The 18,934-nt window shown below is 37.6% G+C and overlaps 1 protein-coding gene across 2 annotated transcripts in view; it reads right to left on the bottom strand.

Moving 5' to 3' along the window:
- Positions 1–18,934, bottom strand: part of TMC1 (transmembrane channel like 1) — a 319,210-nt gene that overhangs the window by 23,604 nt on the left and 276,672 nt on the right. For both annotated transcript variants that reach the window (XM_055091901.2, XM_055091900.2), the window contains exon 18: positions 7,506–7,634. In XM_055091901.2, coding sequence (XP_054947876.1) covers positions 7,506–7,634 — 129 coding nt within the window. The remainder of the gene's footprint in view (positions 1–7,505; positions 7,635–18,934) is intronic.

The following is an 18,934-nucleotide window of genomic DNA, read 5'->3' as shown; positions in this document are numbered from 1 at the left end:
CTTTCCTAAAAGGCAGTATTACTCTCCTATTCAACTGAAACATAGGGACAATCTCCCTTGTAACAGATTCAGGGAAAGAACAGCAAGTATGGCATAACAGGAATGGTTAACCTTCAAGGTAAAATGATAGGATGATACATAATGAAATAATAAAGAGTCCTGTGTATTAAACAGAACAAAGATGACCTGGATAACTGCAGTATCACTCTAGATACTGTTGAAGGACAGCTACAAAGTGTTTCGTTAGTTTGCCGACTTTCTAGAAGGGCAATGTTCACAACAGGCAAAAAGGTTTGGTTGACAGTTTTTGTGATGAAATCAGCAATGAAAAAAAAATGTGTCCTTCATGGAGAAAAATGAACTGCTTCTTATCTGGAGAACATTAACTCTGAGTCTTTTTCCTTCTGGGGGAGTGCCCTGCTCTGGATGATCTTCAGCACTTTTCCCCTGGAGCCCTGTGTGATCACAGAACACATCTGAAAAATGCTCACTCGGTTGGCCCGTACCCATCTGTTGCCTTGGAACAGCCTTTCTCTGTCTCTGTTAAAAAATCAAATCTTAAGCCTTCGCCTCCTTAGAATGGTATCATGAGGTGGCCCACCAAACTACTGAACGTGGAGAAAACTCAACGTTTTAAATGCCTGTTTTCTTCACTCTCTCACAAGCACATAGAGCTCCTGAGGGTCATTAGAGATGAGACATTTTATAACTAGTTGACTAGAAAAGCATAAAGGACACCCTAGGGTCCCTAGCTTCCTGCTGTGTTTGCAGCAGGGACAGCTGGAGGAACAACCCGCTTGATCTATAAATTGGCCTGATGCACAGAAAGGATACAGGGTGGCCATACTGGACCAAGTGGATTTGTAGAACAGACATTTGACTGGGATTCAAACCTGCATTTTAGACTTCACTCTACCATTTCTTAGCTAGGTAAGCTGGGCAGGTCACTTATCTCATTAGGCTTAGTTTCCTGACACATAAATCAAAAATGAACTAGACCAAAGGTCAGCATACTATGGCCCATGTGCCAAATCTGGACTGCCACCTGTTTTAACAAATAAATTTTTATTGGAATACAGCTATATTCATTCATTTATATATTATCTATGACTGGTACCAAAACAACAGCATTTAGCAGTTATAATAGAGACGCTATGGCTTGCAAAAGCTAAAATACTTACTATCTAGCCCTTTACAGCAAAAGTTTGCCAACCTCTGAGCTAGTTCATTTCTAAGATCCCTTTCTAGTCTAAAAATACGTTATTGGTTGAAAATTAGAACCAGTTATGAAAGAATTGCTTCTCTGTAAATACCTTAGAAATGGAATTTAACTTATGCAATAAACACAGAAGCTCTCACTTTAAAACTAAAACAAAAGAGAAGGCAGAAAAACTACGCATATGTAGTATAAAAGTCAGTGCTCATTGTTTTAGAGGTAGGCTTTTATAAACATTAGGTTATATTATATTTTAAATTTTTAAAGCAATACTTTAATAAATATAAATCAATTTGCAATATATTTTGTTTGTCTCTAAAATAGAAAAAGCTCAAAGGTAAAAAACGGTTAGGGAAAACAAAAAAAAAACAGATTCTCTTGAACTTTGAGATCATAAAATTATTTGAATGAGCTAAGTGTAATAAACTCACTAATGACTGCTCATTCCTGGTAAGATTGTTGGGGGCCAGCATCAGAAAAGCCCATGTGGATTTGGGCTAAAGTCCATCATAGTTGAGGGATTGGAAATGATGTTGTTTAATTTTTGGACCTTTGCTTGTGATGTGCTAAGTCAGTCATCCACCCAGAGGGAAGACATATGGTGCTCACTCGACAAAGAAAAAGCCTGGGAAGATCCCTTCTCTCTCTGCAAGTTTCATTATTTGAGGCAGATTGCCAACCTGTGGATAATATGAAATGCAATTCAGGATCTCAGAGAGAATTAATTCTGTTGTGGAATGAGTTGCCTGACCTTCTGCACATAAATCCCATTTCTCACAGCTGGAATCACTCTGCTTAGAGCTGCAAGCTAGTCTGGGCTGTGGCTCCAGAGCAGTGGCTTTTGAGTGTGGTCCTCAGACGAGAGTCAGCAGCATCACCTGGGAACTTGTCAGAAAAGCACATTCTCGGGCCTGGCCTCAGATCTACTGAATCAGAAATGCTGTTTTCACAGGTCCTCAGGGGATTCTGATGTATGCTCAAATTCCAGAAGCACTGATCTAGGACAAACTCTAGCCTCGTCTGCTAGGATGATTGAGCACTTGAGGCTTTGTACTTCAACCCTAGTTGAGAATAGGATCCTGTTAACTGCAGACAGATCCTGTCCACATATTCAAGGAACACTTAAAATACAGTCTGCATTGTCCCTGTTCCCATGTTCTCAACCCCTTATGGGATGCTGATGATTTCTTCCTGATTCTTTATCATTCTGCCTTCCCAAACTGATATATAATATCTCCACGTTCCCAGCTAGAGAACAGTTGATCTTCTAATTCTGTATCCCAGTTCATTTGCTAACTCCATTCTACCACAGGTAGCCTGCCTAAGCCTATGAGCACTTTGAGTTCCAAAAGCCATAGGTTTAGTGTATGAATTATTCAAGTTTTGGCAGAATTTTTAAAATTTCTAGAGTCAAGCATTACGGTGTAAATTCAACATGATGGAAACTTGGTTGATGGCTTTGAAGGTGATGAGACTCGAGTTTCAGGCCTAACTCTACCACTAACCATTAATGTGTCTTTGAGCAATTATTTAACATCCTCTAAGCCTCAGTTTACTGTAAAGTAGGAACAATAATACCACCTCACAGCATTGCTGGTATGATCACATGGAATAATACATGTAAAGTATTTTGTAGAGTTTCTGATACAAAATAAGCAGTACATTGAGATGTGACATAATACAATATAATATGATTGGGAATCCACTAAGGTAGTCAGTCAATTATATGCCTCTTATTTATGGATAATCCTGAGCATCCTTCATCAGACTTTAAAGAAGTCTCCCATTGCTGTTCGGCTCTCACTTACGAGTGAGCAATGATCACCTTAAAAATACAACTGTGAACACCATGCTGAGTTTATTGAACATTCCCTTACCCCATCATGCCCTGAGTCTAATTCTATTTCTTCTTGAATATTCTTTACTTGCTTTGCTGGTAAATAGTAAGAATGGTGTCAATGAAAACTGAAGTGAAGATAAAGATATTCTGCATTGAACTGCCAAAGAAAACCCAAAGTTTACAAGAGGGCACACTTTGTATTAAATTAGAGCAGTTAAAATCCTTCCTAGGGACAAACTATTCTACTCCTCATGAACTCTTCTGAAACACTGAGAACTGTGCTCAGAGAAGCCTTTGGAGATATTAACTTACATTACGTTAACTTACATTGGTCTGGTAATCTGCTCCAAGCCAGTAATTTTTCCACCTTAGTTAATCTTCATAGGTTTGTTGTGATAACATTATGACCATAAATTTGTGTCTTGAAAAATATTCACAATCCCTTTTTACTCAGCTTACTCAGATAGAGCCAGTACAGAAATCAATACATTTAACATAACATTTTCGTCCAGAAGTGTACTTCATTGTCCTTATTATTCTCTGGCTACATAAACTTAGGAACCTCATTTCAATTCACAGATGCAATTTTTCATATGTTAAATACATGCATTACAACTGGTTGTGTCAAAATCCACCTAACTTTAGCATTCTATAGATCTCTGAATCTAATGCTGAAATCTGCAGAGTCTCTACAGAGGCTGTTGTAATAAAAGTGAATGGACTTTTTTAAAGCCCTCTACTGTGACTGAGCAATTCAACTCAGAGAAATTTATCATAAGAAAATAATTTGTACATCCACTATGATTTATCTATGAAGATACTTATGTACATGGATATAATTAAATGTCATCACAACACTTATTATCGTAAGAATAATTAGACAGTTCAACTTAAAGCAAATTAAAAACTAATTAGATTAATTATACTACATTTGCATACAGAATATTATACAACCATTTAAAAGGTATGTTACAAAACAACAGTTAATAGCATTGGGAAATGATCAGTGTTAGGTAAAACAAATAAAAGCAAGTAACCAGTCTACTCTACTACCTGTTTACACACATATATACGTATACAAAAGTATATATATGTATATTTATAAAAATCTGTTACTATATATAAATATGTAGTACTTGTTATCTAACACTATTTGATTCAACAATCCAAATAATTAATCTCATTAGTGGCAGAGATTACCTATGATTTTTACTTTCATATTAGCTTTGTTATATTTTCCAAATTTTCTACAATAAACTGGCATTATTTTTGGAATTCAGAAGAAAAAAATCATGTGCTTTGTGTGTGTGTATATATGCACATGCATGCATATAGTAGAAAGGACCATGATTTTATCTTTTACTTCTGACAGAATTCTCAAGTATGTCCTCTGCCCATCTCAGGTTGTCCTTCCCTTCATGACAGGTACTTTCTGAAACCATATTATTGATTAGCAGGTCTAGGAGAATAGCAGAGAAACATTCTTATTAGCCTTTTCTGCTCTAAAACAGCCTCATTTTAGTTTTTTTGTTTGTTTGTTTTTTTTTTTTTTTTTTATCTATGCCTGGATTGCCCACACTATCTATCTCTGGTGCCCTGTCTTACACTTGTCCCTCCACCGGGAATTCTTTCTTTCATCTCTTGAAATCCTGATCATTCTTCAAGACTTAGTTCAAATGTCTCCTCCTCTGTGTCTGCATTTCTACTGATGCACGCCTGTCTCTCTCTCTCTCTCTCACACACACACATACACACACACACACACTTTCTCTTCAAGGGCCATACAATTGATTTCTCTATTTATATCGGGAGCTTGTAAGAGAAAAGAGTGGTGAAGAGTATGAGGAACTGGAGAATGAATATCCCAACTGCAGATGGTGGTGGTTTCTCAACTCCAGCCAATTTCTCCCTAGTGGGAATACAGACTTAATGTTGCCAGCCTTTCAAGAAAAACAATAAATCCATGTGTTTTTATGTAAGAGCTCTCATTTTAAAATATTAGCTCATAAAAAATGAAACAAAAACAAACACCACCACTGGGCATACCAAACAAAAATATCCATTAGCTGAATCTACCCTGCAGGCCAAATTTGCAACCTCTACGTAAGTCTACATCTTCTACATCCCTGTATTCCTTTATCACCTAGCACAGAGTTTGTTCATAATGGCTTGCACCTAGTAGGCCCTCACCCGTGTAAGCTATCCATTTGGTAAGTCAATGACAATGGGATCTACATCAAAGATTCGTCATCCATCATTAATATTTTAAAACTTGTTTTGATTCTGACAGAGCTTTTTTGAGCCTTCCAAAGGTAACGTGGGAGAAAATTCCTTCTCTGTGACCTAAAACAGGAACTTGTCTTTTTTCCTGTACTTTCTACTAACCCAGGAACACTGTCAGCAGTCAATAAATAATAAATTACAGTCATTTAATTACAGTTTTTATGCATCCAGGTCATGTAATATTGACTTCATATTTGCACTCAGATTTTCTGCCACTTAAGAAGAAGGCAGCCAAGGGATAAAAGGTAAGCACAAGCCAAGCAATGGTCTAAGGAAGAAATGGCAATTTTTATGTCTGCCTCAGAGGAGCTGAATCAGGTAAGGAAAATAGAAATGAAACCAAGCCAGCTGAATACCTCATAGCAAAGAATGGGAAAGCAACACAAGAGCATCCTGTATCTGTAGCCACTACCTCACTGTCGTTCACCGAAGAGCATTACCTAACTGCTTTTGGCCAGTCCGAGGAGGCACTTTCAATGAGGGTGATGGAGACGACCTTATAAAAGGTACCATCTCAAAGTCAGACAGCCAGACAGATCTAGCCTGGAATCTTGAAAACAGTCCTAACTGTTGGACTTATCCAGAGACTAGAGGGCAGGAGATAAAAGAGATAGAAGATCAGCTATAAAGGATATTCCCTCACTGGTGAGGAGAGAAGCATTACTGGCCCAATAACTCAAAAACATTACAAACACTGAGACTCCATGGGCACATGCTTCGAAGGAGGCAGAGTTCTGGCAATAGACAGTGCTGCCTTGATGGTGCAAAAATGAGAAGGTTCAACATTCAAACAGCCAGCCAACACATGCTGCCTGCTACGTGACTCACACAGTTCAAATAAGAGAGGTCAGGCCTCTATTTTCATAGAGTATTCTTTCTAACAGAGGGAGATAGACCATGAGTACATTTTACAAGAGTAATGTCAAATAGATGCACATCTTATGAAGAAAACAGAACGGTGTGTTGATATAAACAGTGCCTGATTGGCTACATTAGAATAGGTGGTCAGAGAAGAGCACTAAGGAGGTAACATAATAGCTGAGTCTTTAATGACAAGAAGAAACCAGCCATTCCTAGCTCTAGGGCAACAGCACCCCTTGCGGGAGAAACAGCAATTACAAATGCAAGGACCATCTTGTGTTTGAGCATAAAAAGCAGCCCATGTTTGAGCATAAAAAGCAGCCCATGTTTGAGCATAAAAAGAAGCCCATGTGAACTTTACAAAGCAAGAGCAAAAGAGGTAGCAAATGACTTGAGAGAGAAAGAAAAGTTGCAGATCATCCAGGGTACTGAAGGCCTAGAAAGGGATTTGGAAATCATTCTAAGTACTTGAGAAGCCACTGGAAGATTTTAAGCAAATGAGTACTACCAACCCCCCAGGTCATATTTTCCAGGATGACTGAGACCAGTTTGACTCAAAGGAGGACAGTGGAAACCAGGCAATGTGCTAATCACAGGGTGATGAGTGTGCTGTTGCCCTCAGACTTTGTTGGGGGACCTGAGGATGACCATAGAAGGAAAGCTGGTGATGGAGTCAGCACCAGTGTGGTTCTGAGAAACCTGAGCCATTGTTTCAGGAAAAGAAGCCGCCCCTGCCAGAATTCAGCTCCACCACTTGCCAGATGCATGACAGCAAACTAGGCCTTCCTTGAACCTTCTGCAGCCTCTTGTGTGTGTCTCTTTCAAGCTCTTATTAGACTGTGAACTTTGTGAAGCAAGTACCATATTTATCAAATCCTTTTATCCACCCCATCTACTGCACAGTGACTGGCATATGATAGTATCCAGGAGTTTAGTAGAATTCAAAGGCATAAATAGAATATGCAGTTGATATTAGCCATCTTTCCCTGCTTCTAGAAATGCTAGTAAACTTATAGGGAGAAGGTGGGCTACAGGGCCAAGATTTACTGAGTTCAACATTTCAGCTGACAAGTTGAGGTCCATTGCTTTTGCTATCTTGTGCTAATTTTACTAGAATATTGTAAACCATGATACTCAACTCTGAACTTCTCTGCATTATAAATGTACTCACTGGTCTTCATTTATTGCACCTAAAACGGTGATCCCATCCACTAAACTCTATGATGCCTTTCTCTTAAATAGTGTGTGTAAATGACGAATTACAAAGGAAAAACCTTATAAGAGCAAAATTAACATCATACTTACATATCCATACTCCAAGTCCCAGCACCAGCAATAATTGCAAAACCTCACAAAACATGCCCTTAGAAAGTCCCCAATGAGGATTGTGACGTAGGTGGTCAGAACATCAGAGACTGTCAGCCTCACAAACTCCTGTTGAGATATTATCTCTATTAAAACACACAGTTCTGTCTTCAAATGGTCCTAGTGTTGGTATTAAATCTATCATATTTCTAAAGAAGTATTGGCTTGAAGACTGCAATTAATGGCAAAAGAAGAAAACAACTAGTCATATCAAGTAAATAAAAAATATTTCACCCTGACTTTATTACTTAAAAAATAATTATTTCCCGTTTACTAAATCAAAAGTTTTCTTCTTACTGAGAAATTTCATAAACATGATACGAGAGCCAAAAACAGGAAAATATTGGCCACACAGCAGTTTAAAATTTTATGTGGTGAATAGCACTATTTACAGACTTGAAAGACAAATGTGGAAAAAGTGCTTGCAACGTATATGATAGAGGGTGAGTATTGCTAACACATTAAAAGATTTTACAAATCAGTATGAATATAGATGGGCAATCCAATAAAGAAAGAAACCAGCAAAAGTCACAAATTAAAAATTCACAGAAGAACATATACAAACGGTCCGTTAAAACTGAAAAATACCGAAACCCCACATAATAAAAATACAAATGAAAACAATGAGTTGTTGCCTCACGACTGACAAATGTAAAATCCATGCTTCTTCATATTGGTGAGTGTGGTGAACTAGCATGAGCATAAACTGATGGGGAAGTTAAACCGGGCACAACGTTGGGAAGAAATTTGTTAAGATCCATCACATTTTAAAGTGTTTGGAGCTTGATCAAGAAAATCCACTTTTAGAAATGCCTATGACAGCAATATTTGCACACGTGCACAAATCTATACATACAATCATGAAAGTACTGCTTCTTCCAGATTAAAAATGGAAAAATTTGAATATGCTTGAGAGACTAATTAAATAAAACAAATTAAATGTCTGCACAATGGTATATTGTAAGCCCCTAAAACAAAATGCTATCGTGATGCTGGATGCATAACTATGTGAATATATTAGAAACCATTGAATTGTGTATTTTTTTAAATTTTTTATGTCTTCTTTTTTTATTTTAAGTTCTGGGGTACACGTGCAGTTTTATTACATAGGTAAACACATGCCATGGTGGTTTGCTGCACCTATCAATCCATCACCTAAGTATTAAGTCCTGCAATCATTAGCTATTTTTCCTGATGTTCTCATTTCTCCCTTACCCCCAACCAGGCTCCAGTGTGTGTTGTTCCCCTCCCTGTGTCCATGTTTTCTCACTGTTCAGCTCTCACTTATGAGTGAGAACATATGGTGTTTGGTTTTCTGTTCCTGTGTTAGTGTGCTGAGGATAATGGCTTTCAGCTCCATCCATGTCTCTGCAAAGGACATGATCTCATTCCTTTTTACGGCTGCGTAGTATTCTATGGTGTACATATAGCACATTTTCTTTATCCAATCTATCATTGATAGGCATTTGGATTGATTCCATGTCTCTGCTATTGTGAATAGTGCTGCAATGAACATACGTGGGCATGTATCTTTGTAACAGAATGATTTATTTTCCTTTGGGTATGTACCCAGTAATGGGATTGCTGGGTCAAATGGTATTTCTGGTTCTAGGTCTTTAAGGAATTGCCACACTGTCTTCCACAATGTTTGAATTAATTTACATTCCCACTAACTGTGTAAAAGCCTTCCTATCTCTCTGCAGCCTCACCAGCATCTGTTGTTTCCTGACTTTTTAATAATCACCATTCTGACTGGTGTGAGATGGTATCTCATTGTGGTTTTGATTTGCATTTCTCTAATCATCAGTGATGTTGAGTGTTTTTTCATATGGTTGTTGGCCACGTGAATCTCTTCTTTGAGAAGTGTCTGTTCATATCCTTCACCCACTTTTTAATGGGGTTGTATGTTTTTTTCTCGTAAATTTGTTTAAGTTCTTTGTAGATTCTGGATATTAGATCTTTGTCAAATGGATAGATTGCAAAAATTTTCTCCCATTCTGTAGGTTGTCTGTTCACTCTGATGAGAGTTTCTTTTGCTGTACAGAAGCTCTTTAGTTTAGTTAGTTCCCATTTGTCAATTTTTGTTTTTGTTGCAATTGCTTTTGATGTTTTCGTCTTGAAATCTTTGCCCATGCCTATGTCCTAAATGGTATTGCCTAGATTTTCTTCTATGGTTTTTATAGTTTTGGCTTTTATATATAAGCATTTAATCCATCCTAAGTTAATTTTTGTATAGGGTGTATAGACGGGGTCCCATTTCAATTTTCTGCATAGGCTAGCCAGTTTTCTTAGCATCATTTATTAAATAGCGAATCCTTTCCCCATTGCTTGTTTTTGTCAAGTTTGTCAAAGATCAGATGACTGTAGGTCTGTGATCTTATTTCTTTGTTCCCTATTCTGTTCCACTGGTCTGTCTGCCTGTTTTTGCACCAGTACTATGCTGTTTTGATTACTATAGCCTTGTAGTATGGTTTGAAGTCAGGTAGTGTGACACCTCCTGTTTTGTTCTATTTGCTTTGGATTTTCTCAGTTATAAGGACTCTTTTTTGGTTCCATATGAATTTAAAAATGTTTTTTTTCTAATTCTGTGAAGAATGTCAATGGTGGTTTAATGGAAATAGCATTGAATCTATAAATTATTTTGGGCAGTATGGCCGTTTTCACAATATTGATTTTTCCTATCCATGAGCATGGAATGTTTTCACATATGTTTGTGTCCTCTCTGATTTCACTGAGCAGTGGTTTGTAGTTCTCCTTGAAGAGTTCCTTCAAGTATGTCCCAGAGATTCTGGTACATGGTCTCTTTATTCTCATTAGTTTCAAGGAACATCTTGATTTCTGCCTTCATTCCATTATTTACTCAGGAGTCGTTCAGGAGCAAATTGTTCAATTTCCATGTAGTTGTGTGGTTTTGAGTGAGTTTCTTAATTTTGATTTCTAATCTAATTGTTCTGTTGTCTGAGATACTGTTTGTTATGATTTCAGTTATTTTGCATTTGCTGAGAAGTGTTTTACTTCCAATTATATAATCACACAATGCCCAGCAATTTCTGTACACTCATAAATAAAAAATGAATGAATGATAGTATTCCTGTGGTTATTTTTGGACATAATTTTTCGCCTTCCTACTCTTTGTCTCCTTTCCTTTCCTAAGGCAGTTCTTTGTATGTATGTACGTATGTATGTATGTATGTATGTATGTATGTATGTATATATGTATGTATGTATGTATGTATGTAGAGACAGGGGTCTTGCTATGTTGCCCAGGCTGACCTGGAACTCCTGGACTCAAGCAATCCTCCTGTCTCAGCCACCTGAGTAGCTGGGACTACAGACACATGCCTCCATGCCCACCCTTTCCAGGCAATGTTGAGCTCAGATTCTAATAACTAGCATCAATTAGAGGAAGGCTATGAGGGATATTTTTAGGTTTCTACTGCCAGGTCTAGAAGACTTCCTCAGGTAAGAAAACATTTCAGAGTGGTTTGGAAGTCCTCCACATCCGTTTAAGCATCCTCATCCCAAAGGTTGAAATTCTATTCCTTCCCAAGCAGTGACCTAACTTTCACATAAAATATCTGAAGAGGATTCAAATATTGTATTAAAAATTTTAAATGTTTATTCATATACCGTAGGAAAAATATATTTTAACAGAAAGGGAATCCAAACAATGGTAGCCCAGCCAATCTCAAGGATATCATCCTAGTTCCTTGTGTGCTTGTCAGGATGGGGAGCACAGCCCCCACACAGGCCTCCTGCTAAACCCCACACTCCACACCTAAAAACTTTGCACACGTGATGTTAGTTAAAATGCCTGGGCAGCTTTGATCAATAAAGCTAAAGAAATAATTTATTAATAGGTGAAGGGAAAACAATAGGCAAGGAACATCATAAAAGGCCACCAAATATAGACATTGCAGGCAGGAGTTTGGGGAGTGTGTGTTGATGCTAACTGGGGGACAATTTAGCACTGTGAACAAAGACACAAACTCTGTAAGCAGACTATGTAGGCTGAACTGGGGCTCCTGTCATTGACTTTCTCAGAGATCTTGAGCAAATTACCTAAGTCTCAGTCTTCTCATCTATAAAACGGAAATAATAATATAACGTATCTCGAAACGTAAAAATTTGAGGAGGAAATACTTGGCGCATTAGCCATTTTATCTTCAGCTGTTGCTTTCTCCCCTTCCCCAAAGTGGAGACCTCAGGATATAGCTTCAAAGAGGAATGGCTCTGCTGCCCACCTATCAAATCCATTAGGGATGAAACTAAATGATTGCTCGGGAATCTGCAGAAGTAAAGGAGCAATCACATTATCCTATATTCAAAACAATAAGTGCTTTGAGTCTCATAGCATCCTTGGAGAAAATCAAAGCAGAGGGTATCCATGAAGGAGAAGAGGAAACATCTGTAATGCTCTCATAGAACAATGAATGAGGGTGCATATCTAACATTACATACAAAGCAGCTGCCTTTACTATTTTTGGAGGCGTATTTTTTAAGCAATTAAAGAATAGAAATTTCAGACGCATGGATACAGATATTGATCTCTTAAAGGCCAGACCTTGCCAGCACTCAGATTTGTTATGTCCTATATGTTCTTTTTGTTCCCAGAGATTCCATCTGCCTAATCAACATTCCAGTCAGAACCACAACCCCTTTTCCCTTGGCCCGCTTCTGCAGACTTTCCCACTAGAGCTTAATGCTTCCTTGGAGAAAGGAAGGTGAAACATAAGGGGGAAATCCAACTAAAATGGCAGTAAGAAAATATGATGAAGCAAGGAAAATCACTACTGACAGGTTTAAAAAAAAAAAAAAAAGACAAGCAGCATAATCCACGGGCTTCCAAGGTGGAGGATTAACTAAATGGTATTTCTTTTCTTTTAAGTCAGTATGTGTGGGACTATCGCAGAACCATCTGCATCTGAAACATGAATATTCTCCTAGATTGCATTCGCATTCCTATCTAATTAATCCATTCCTTCACTCCAGAAGTGGCCAGCCCAGATCCTACTCTTTACAGCTAATTCTATTAATCCCATTCAGTAGGTGTTTTTGCTTGTTAAAGTGCAGGTTTCTTAGCTTTCAGGCCAACCTGTGTTCTAGGATGTGCAGAAGAGAACGTCTCAAATTCCTTCAGTTTCTAAAACTGTACTTCATATATTTTCCTTTCTTGAATCGTATGCTGAAGATTTAGGGAGCGGCTTAGTTGTGATAAAACAGACTCGTGTTAAGCACCACAACCAGGCTTCACTTCAAAAAGCCATGGAACAGGGAGACCCAAGTACCATGATGTACTCATTTCCTATTGTTGCTGTAACAAATTGCCATAAATGTAGTGGTTTAAAACAATGCAAATTTATCTTCTTACAGTTCTGGAAGTCAGAAGTCTAAATTCAAAGTGCAGACTTGGGAAGAGAATATGTTTCCTTTCTTTTTCAGTTTCTGAGGCCACCTGCATTCCTTGGCTCTTAATCTCCTTCCTCCATCTTTAAAGCACATCATTCCAACCTCTGCTTCTGCTGTTACATCTCAATTTTCTGACTTTTCCCCTTTATCTCCTGCTTATAAAGATCCTTATGATTTCATTAAGCCTGCTCACATAATCCACAATAATTCTTTCAAGCTGAGATCTTTAACTTAATTTCATCTGCAAAGTCCATTTTGCCATGTAACATATTTATCGTTCCAGAGATTAGAATGTGTACTGTTTTAGAGGGCCATTATTCTGTCTACCACATCCTGAATCACAAGCACTCCTGTATTAAGTGCAGACGACTTTGATTTTGTTTATTATTTCATATGTAATATGTTCCTGTAAGTTGTATGAAATGTGCATGTCTGAAAATCAAATTAATAGCATATATCATGAAAGGGGGGATTTATCTGGTTCCTGAAAGCTTAACAAATAAAATAAAATAGAATTTTCAATTATACCATAATTTTTGTACTCAATCATTAATGATACATGTCTAGCATTTTACACATTTATCTTATTTTTTTCTTTCACAGTTGAAATCTTGATTGGCTTAAGTTTGATGAGCATCTGATTAAAGCCTAAGATATATTTTTACATATTTGTTTAAATTATATGAATTTTATAAGACTAATGCTAATCCTTCAATTTTTATGTTATCTTACCAAAAAATGCAGTAAAAAAAGGTTCAAATAATTTCACAAACACTACATTCAGTGCTAAACTCAACTGTTGTCTAACATACAGAAGCTTTATGACAAAAGCTCTTCTCAATGATAATCTGAAGCCCCAAAATCAATTTATGGACTGCACGTTAGGAATATCAATTCTAACTAAATAAAATCATAAAAGCTTTTCAAAATATAAATTGGATTTGTATAAAAATACGAGATCTGAAGTAGATTTTTCTTGGGTTTTGTTTGGTTTTATTTGTCTTGGTTTCCCTTAAGGGATAGAAAGCCATATGAAACATTATTTCTTTTCTCTGGTAAGGTATGGCTAGTCTTGGGCTGGGGTTATTTACAAAATCATCATGAAAACAAATAACTTAAAATAGTATTTTTTTCTTTTAAGGGAAAATTATTTAACAAAAATTGACAATATTAAAATTTCTTAGTGTGTGCTCCCCAAATTATCCATTAAAAAAAAACTTTCATTTTAGGTTTAGTAGTACATGTGAAGCTTTGTTACATAGGTAAATTTGTGTCATGGGAGTTTGTTGTACAGATTATTTTATCACCCAGGTATTAAACCCAGTACCCAATAGTTATCTTTTCTGCTCTTCTCCCTCCTCTCACCCTCCACCCTCAAGTAGACCCCAGTGTCTGTTGTTTCCTTCTTTGCGCTCATGAGTTATCATAATTTAGCTCCCATATAAGTAAGAACATGCAGTATTTGGTGTTCCTACATGAGTTTGCTAAGGATAATAGATCCATTTTTCTGCAACAGACATGATCTCATTCTATTTATGGCTGCATAATATTCCATGGTATATCACATTTTCCCTATCCAATCTGTCATTGATGGACATTTAGGTTGATTCCGTGTATTTGCTATTGTGAATAGTGCTGCAATGAACATTCGCATACCTGTGTCTTTATGATTTATATTCCTCTGGGTATATACCCAGTAATGGGATGGCTGGGTTGAATGATAGTTCTGCTTTTAGCTCTTTGAGGAATCGCCATACTGCTTTCCACAATGGTTGAACTAATTTACATTCCCACTAACAGTGTATAAATGTTCCTTTTTCTCTGCGACCTTGCCAGCATATTATTTTTTCACTTTTTACTACTAATCACTCTGACTGGTGAGAGATGGTATCCCATTGTGGTTTTGATTTGCATTTCTCTAATGATCAGTGACATGAAGTTTTATTTCACATGCTTGTTTGCCGCATGTATGTCTTCTTTTGAGAAGTGTCTGTTCATGTCCTTTGCCCACTTTTTAATGGGATCCAGTTTTTTTCTTGTAAATTTGTTTAATTTCCTTGTAGACTCTGCATATTAGACCTTTGTCAGATGGATAGATTGCAAAAATGTTCTCCCATTCTGTAGGTTGTCTGTTCACTCTGATGATAGTTTCTTTTGCTGTGCTGGAGCTCTTTAGTTTAGTTAGATCCCATTTGTTAATTTTTGCTTTCGCTGCAATCGCTTCTGGCATTTTTGTCATGAAATCTTTGCTTGTGCCTATGTCCTGAATGATATTGCCTAGATTTTCTCCTAGGGTTTTCATAGTTTTGGGTTTTACATTTAAGCCTTTAATCCATCTTGAGTTAATTTTTATACATGGTGTAAAGAAGAGGTCCAGTTTCAATTTTCTGCATGTGGCTACCAGTTCTCCCAGTAACAGTTATTAAATAGGAAATATTTTCCCCATTGCTTGTTTTTGTCAGGTTTGTCAAAGATCAGATGGTTGTAGTTGTGTGGTTTTATTTCTGAGTTATCTATTCTGTTCCATTGGTCTATGTGTCTGTTCTTGCACCAGTACCATGCTGTTTTGAGTGCTGTGGCCCTGTAGTATAGTTTGAAGTCAGGTAGCGTGATTCCTCCAGCTTTATTCTTTTTTCTTTGGATTGTCTTGGCTATACGAGCTCTTTTTTGGTTCCATAGGAATTTTAAAATAGTTTTTTTCTAATTCTGTGAAGAATTTCAGTTGTGGTTTAATGGGAATAGCATTGAATCTATAAATTACTTTGGGCAGTATGCCCATTTTAACAAAATTGATTCTTCCCATCTATGAGCATTGAATGTTTTCCCATTTGTGTGTGTCCTCTCTGATTTCCTTGAGCAGTAGTTTGTAGTTCTCCATGAAGAGGTCCTTCACTTCCCTTGTTAGCTGCATTCTTAAGTATTTTATTATCTTTGTAGCAATTGTAGATGTGAGTTCATTCATGATTTGGCTCTCTGCTTACCTGTTGTTGGTGTATAAGAATGTGAGCAATTTTGCACATTGATATCATATCCTGAGACTGCTGAAGTTGCTTATCCGCTTAAGAAGCTTTTGGGCCGAGGCAATGGGGTTTTCTAGATATAGGATCATGTCATCTGCAAACAAAGATAATTTGACTCCCTCTTTTCCTATTTTGATACCCTTCATTTCTTTCTCTTGCCTGATTGCCCTGGCCAGAACTTCAAATACTATGTTGAATAGGAGTGGTGAGAGAGGGCATCCTTGTCTCATGCTGGTTTTCAAGGGGAATGCTTTCAGCTTTTGTCCATTCATTATGATTTTGGCTGTGGGTTTGTCATAGAAGGCTCTTATTATTTTGAGGTATGTTCCTTCAATACCTAGTTTATTGAGAGTTTTTAACATGAACGGGTGTTGAATTTTATTGAAAGCTTTTTCTGCATCTATGGAGATAATCATGTGGTTTTTCTCTTTATTTCTTTTTACATGATGAATCACATTTATTGTTTTGAATATGTTGAACTAACCTTCCATCCCAAGGATGACGCCTACTTGATTGTGGTGGATTAGCCATTTGATGTGCTGCTGAATTCGGTTTGCAAGTATTTTGTTGAAGATTTTTGAATTGATGGGCCTCATGATATTGGCCTGAAGATTTCTTTTTTTGTTGTGTCTCTGCCAGGTTTTGGTAGCAGAATGATACTGGCTTCATAGGATGAGCTGGGAAGAAGTTCCCCCTCCTCCTCAATTTCGTGAAATAGCTTCAGTAGGAATGTTACCAGTTCTTCTTTGTACATCTGGTAGAATTCAGCTGTGAATTCATCAGGGCCTAGGCTATTATTGGGTGGTGGTAGCCTATGTCTCTTTGTAGGTCTCTAAGAACTTGCTTTATGAATCTGGGTACTCTTGTATTGAGTGCATATATATTTAGGATAGTTAGGTCTTCTTGTTGCATTGAACCCTTTACCATTATGTAATGCCCTTCTTTGCCTTTTTTTTATCTTTGTTGGTTTGAAGTGTATTTGTGTGTGCATGTGTGTGTTTTGTTTTTTGCATTTTTTTTTTTGAAATTGGGAATTTTAATTTCAATAACCCAAGTTTTTTTCTGTTTTCTCTTGGTTGGTAGATTTTCTTCCATCCCTTTATTTTTAGCGTGTGGGTGTTATTAAGCATGAGATGGGTCTCTTGAAGACAGCATACCATTGGGTCTTGCTTTTTTTTAATACAGCTTGCTACTCTGTGCCTTTTAAATGGAGCATTTAGCCCATTTACATTCAAGATTAGTATTAATATGTATGGATTTAATCCTGTCATTGTGTTGTTCACTGATTATTATGCTGGCTTGTTTGTATGGTTGCTTTACAGTGTCACTGGTCTGTGTATTTAAGTGCGCTTTTGTATTAGCTGCTAATAGTCTTTCCTTACTCCATTTAGTGCTCCTTTCAAGATGTCTTGTAAAGCAGGTCTGGTGGTAACAAACTCCCTCAACATTTGCTTGCCCAAAAATTATCTTATTTCTCCTTTGCTTAGGAAGCTTAGTTTGGCCTGATATGAAATTCTTGGTTGAAGATTTTTTTTCTTTAAGAATGTTGAATATAGGACCCTGATTGCTTCTGGCTTGTAGGGTTTCAGCTGAGACATCTGCTGTTAGCCTAATGGTGTTCTCTCTGTAGGTGACCTGCCCTTTCTCTCTGGCTGTCTTTAACATTTTTTCATTTTGACCTGAGAAAACCTGACAATTGTGTGTTTTGGGGATGATCTTCTTGTGTAGAATCTTGCAGGAATTCTCTGTATTTCCTAAATTTGACTGTTAGCAAAGACTGGTAGCAAATTTGCCTCTCTAGTAAGGTTGGGGAAGTTTTCATGGATAATATCCTAAAATATGTTTTCCAAGTTGTTTGCTTTCTCCCCATCCCTTTCAGGGATGCCAGTGATTCATAGCTTTGGCATTTACATAATCCCATACTTCTTGGAGGTTTTGTTCTTCCCGTTTTATTCTTTTTCCTTTATTTTTATCTGACTGTCTTATTTCAGAGAGCCAGTCTTCAAGTTCTAAGATTCTTTCCTCAGCTTGGTTTATTCTACTGTTAATGCTTGTGATTGCATTGTGAAATTCCTGTATTGTGTTATTCAGCCTTATGAGACCTATTAGCTTCTTTTTTATAACAGCTACTTTGTCCTTCAGCTCCAGTATCGTGTTATTGTGATTCTTATTTTCCTTGGATTGGCTTTTGCCATTCTTCTGAATCTCAATGATCTTCATTCCTCTCCACAGTCTGAATTCTATTTCAGTCATTTCAGCTAGCTCAGCCTCGTTAAGAACTCTTGTTGGAGAACTGGTGTGGTTGTTTGGAGGACATACAATACTCTGGTCATTTGAGTTACCAGAGTTCTTGCATTGGTTCTTTCTCATCTCAGTGTGTAGGTGTTCCTTTAACTGCAATGTAGATTGAATACAGTCAATAGGCATCTTTCCTGGAAGTTTTCATTGGGCCAAGGCTTTGCACAGGGTCTTTATTTGAAGCTGACTACTTGTCTTTGGTTTCAGAGGGGGGTATGTTAGTGAGATATTTTTGGTGTTGATGCTTTGGGGAATGTGATCCAGTAGGTGGCACTTCGGCATATTGGTCAGTTGGTAGACTCTTGCTTGGTTGTGAGGCTCCCCTGTGTTGCCGCACAGTTGCAGCCATGTTCCCTCTCAATGCTCTGAAAGCGTAGATTTCTTTCCCCCTTGAGAGCTGGCTGTAGATTACGGCTTGGCACTCCAGGGCTGCCCCTTCAGCTCTGGGGCAATCTCAGCATTATGTTTTTTCTCCAACTTGGCAGCAGCAGAGGAAGATACCTTGGCATGGTTATGGCCAAGGGTCTTTTGCTTATCTCCTGGGGGCTCCACCCCATTGAGATGCAGGTCAGCAATTACTCCTTGCAATTAGCCCAGGATGGATGGTCTATGTTGTGGGTCTGAGCTGGGGGTTCCCTGTCT

The sequence above is a fragment of the Pan paniscus genome, chromosome 11 (genome assembly GCF_029289425.2).
Source record: "Pan paniscus chromosome 11, NHGRI_mPanPan1-v2.0_pri, whole genome shotgun sequence".
In the NCBI taxonomy this organism is placed as follows: domain Eukaryota; kingdom Metazoa; phylum Chordata; class Mammalia; order Primates; family Hominidae; genus Pan; species Pan paniscus.
Note: the sequence above shows the minus strand (reverse complement) of the source record. Positions and strands in the feature narration are given on the sequence as shown.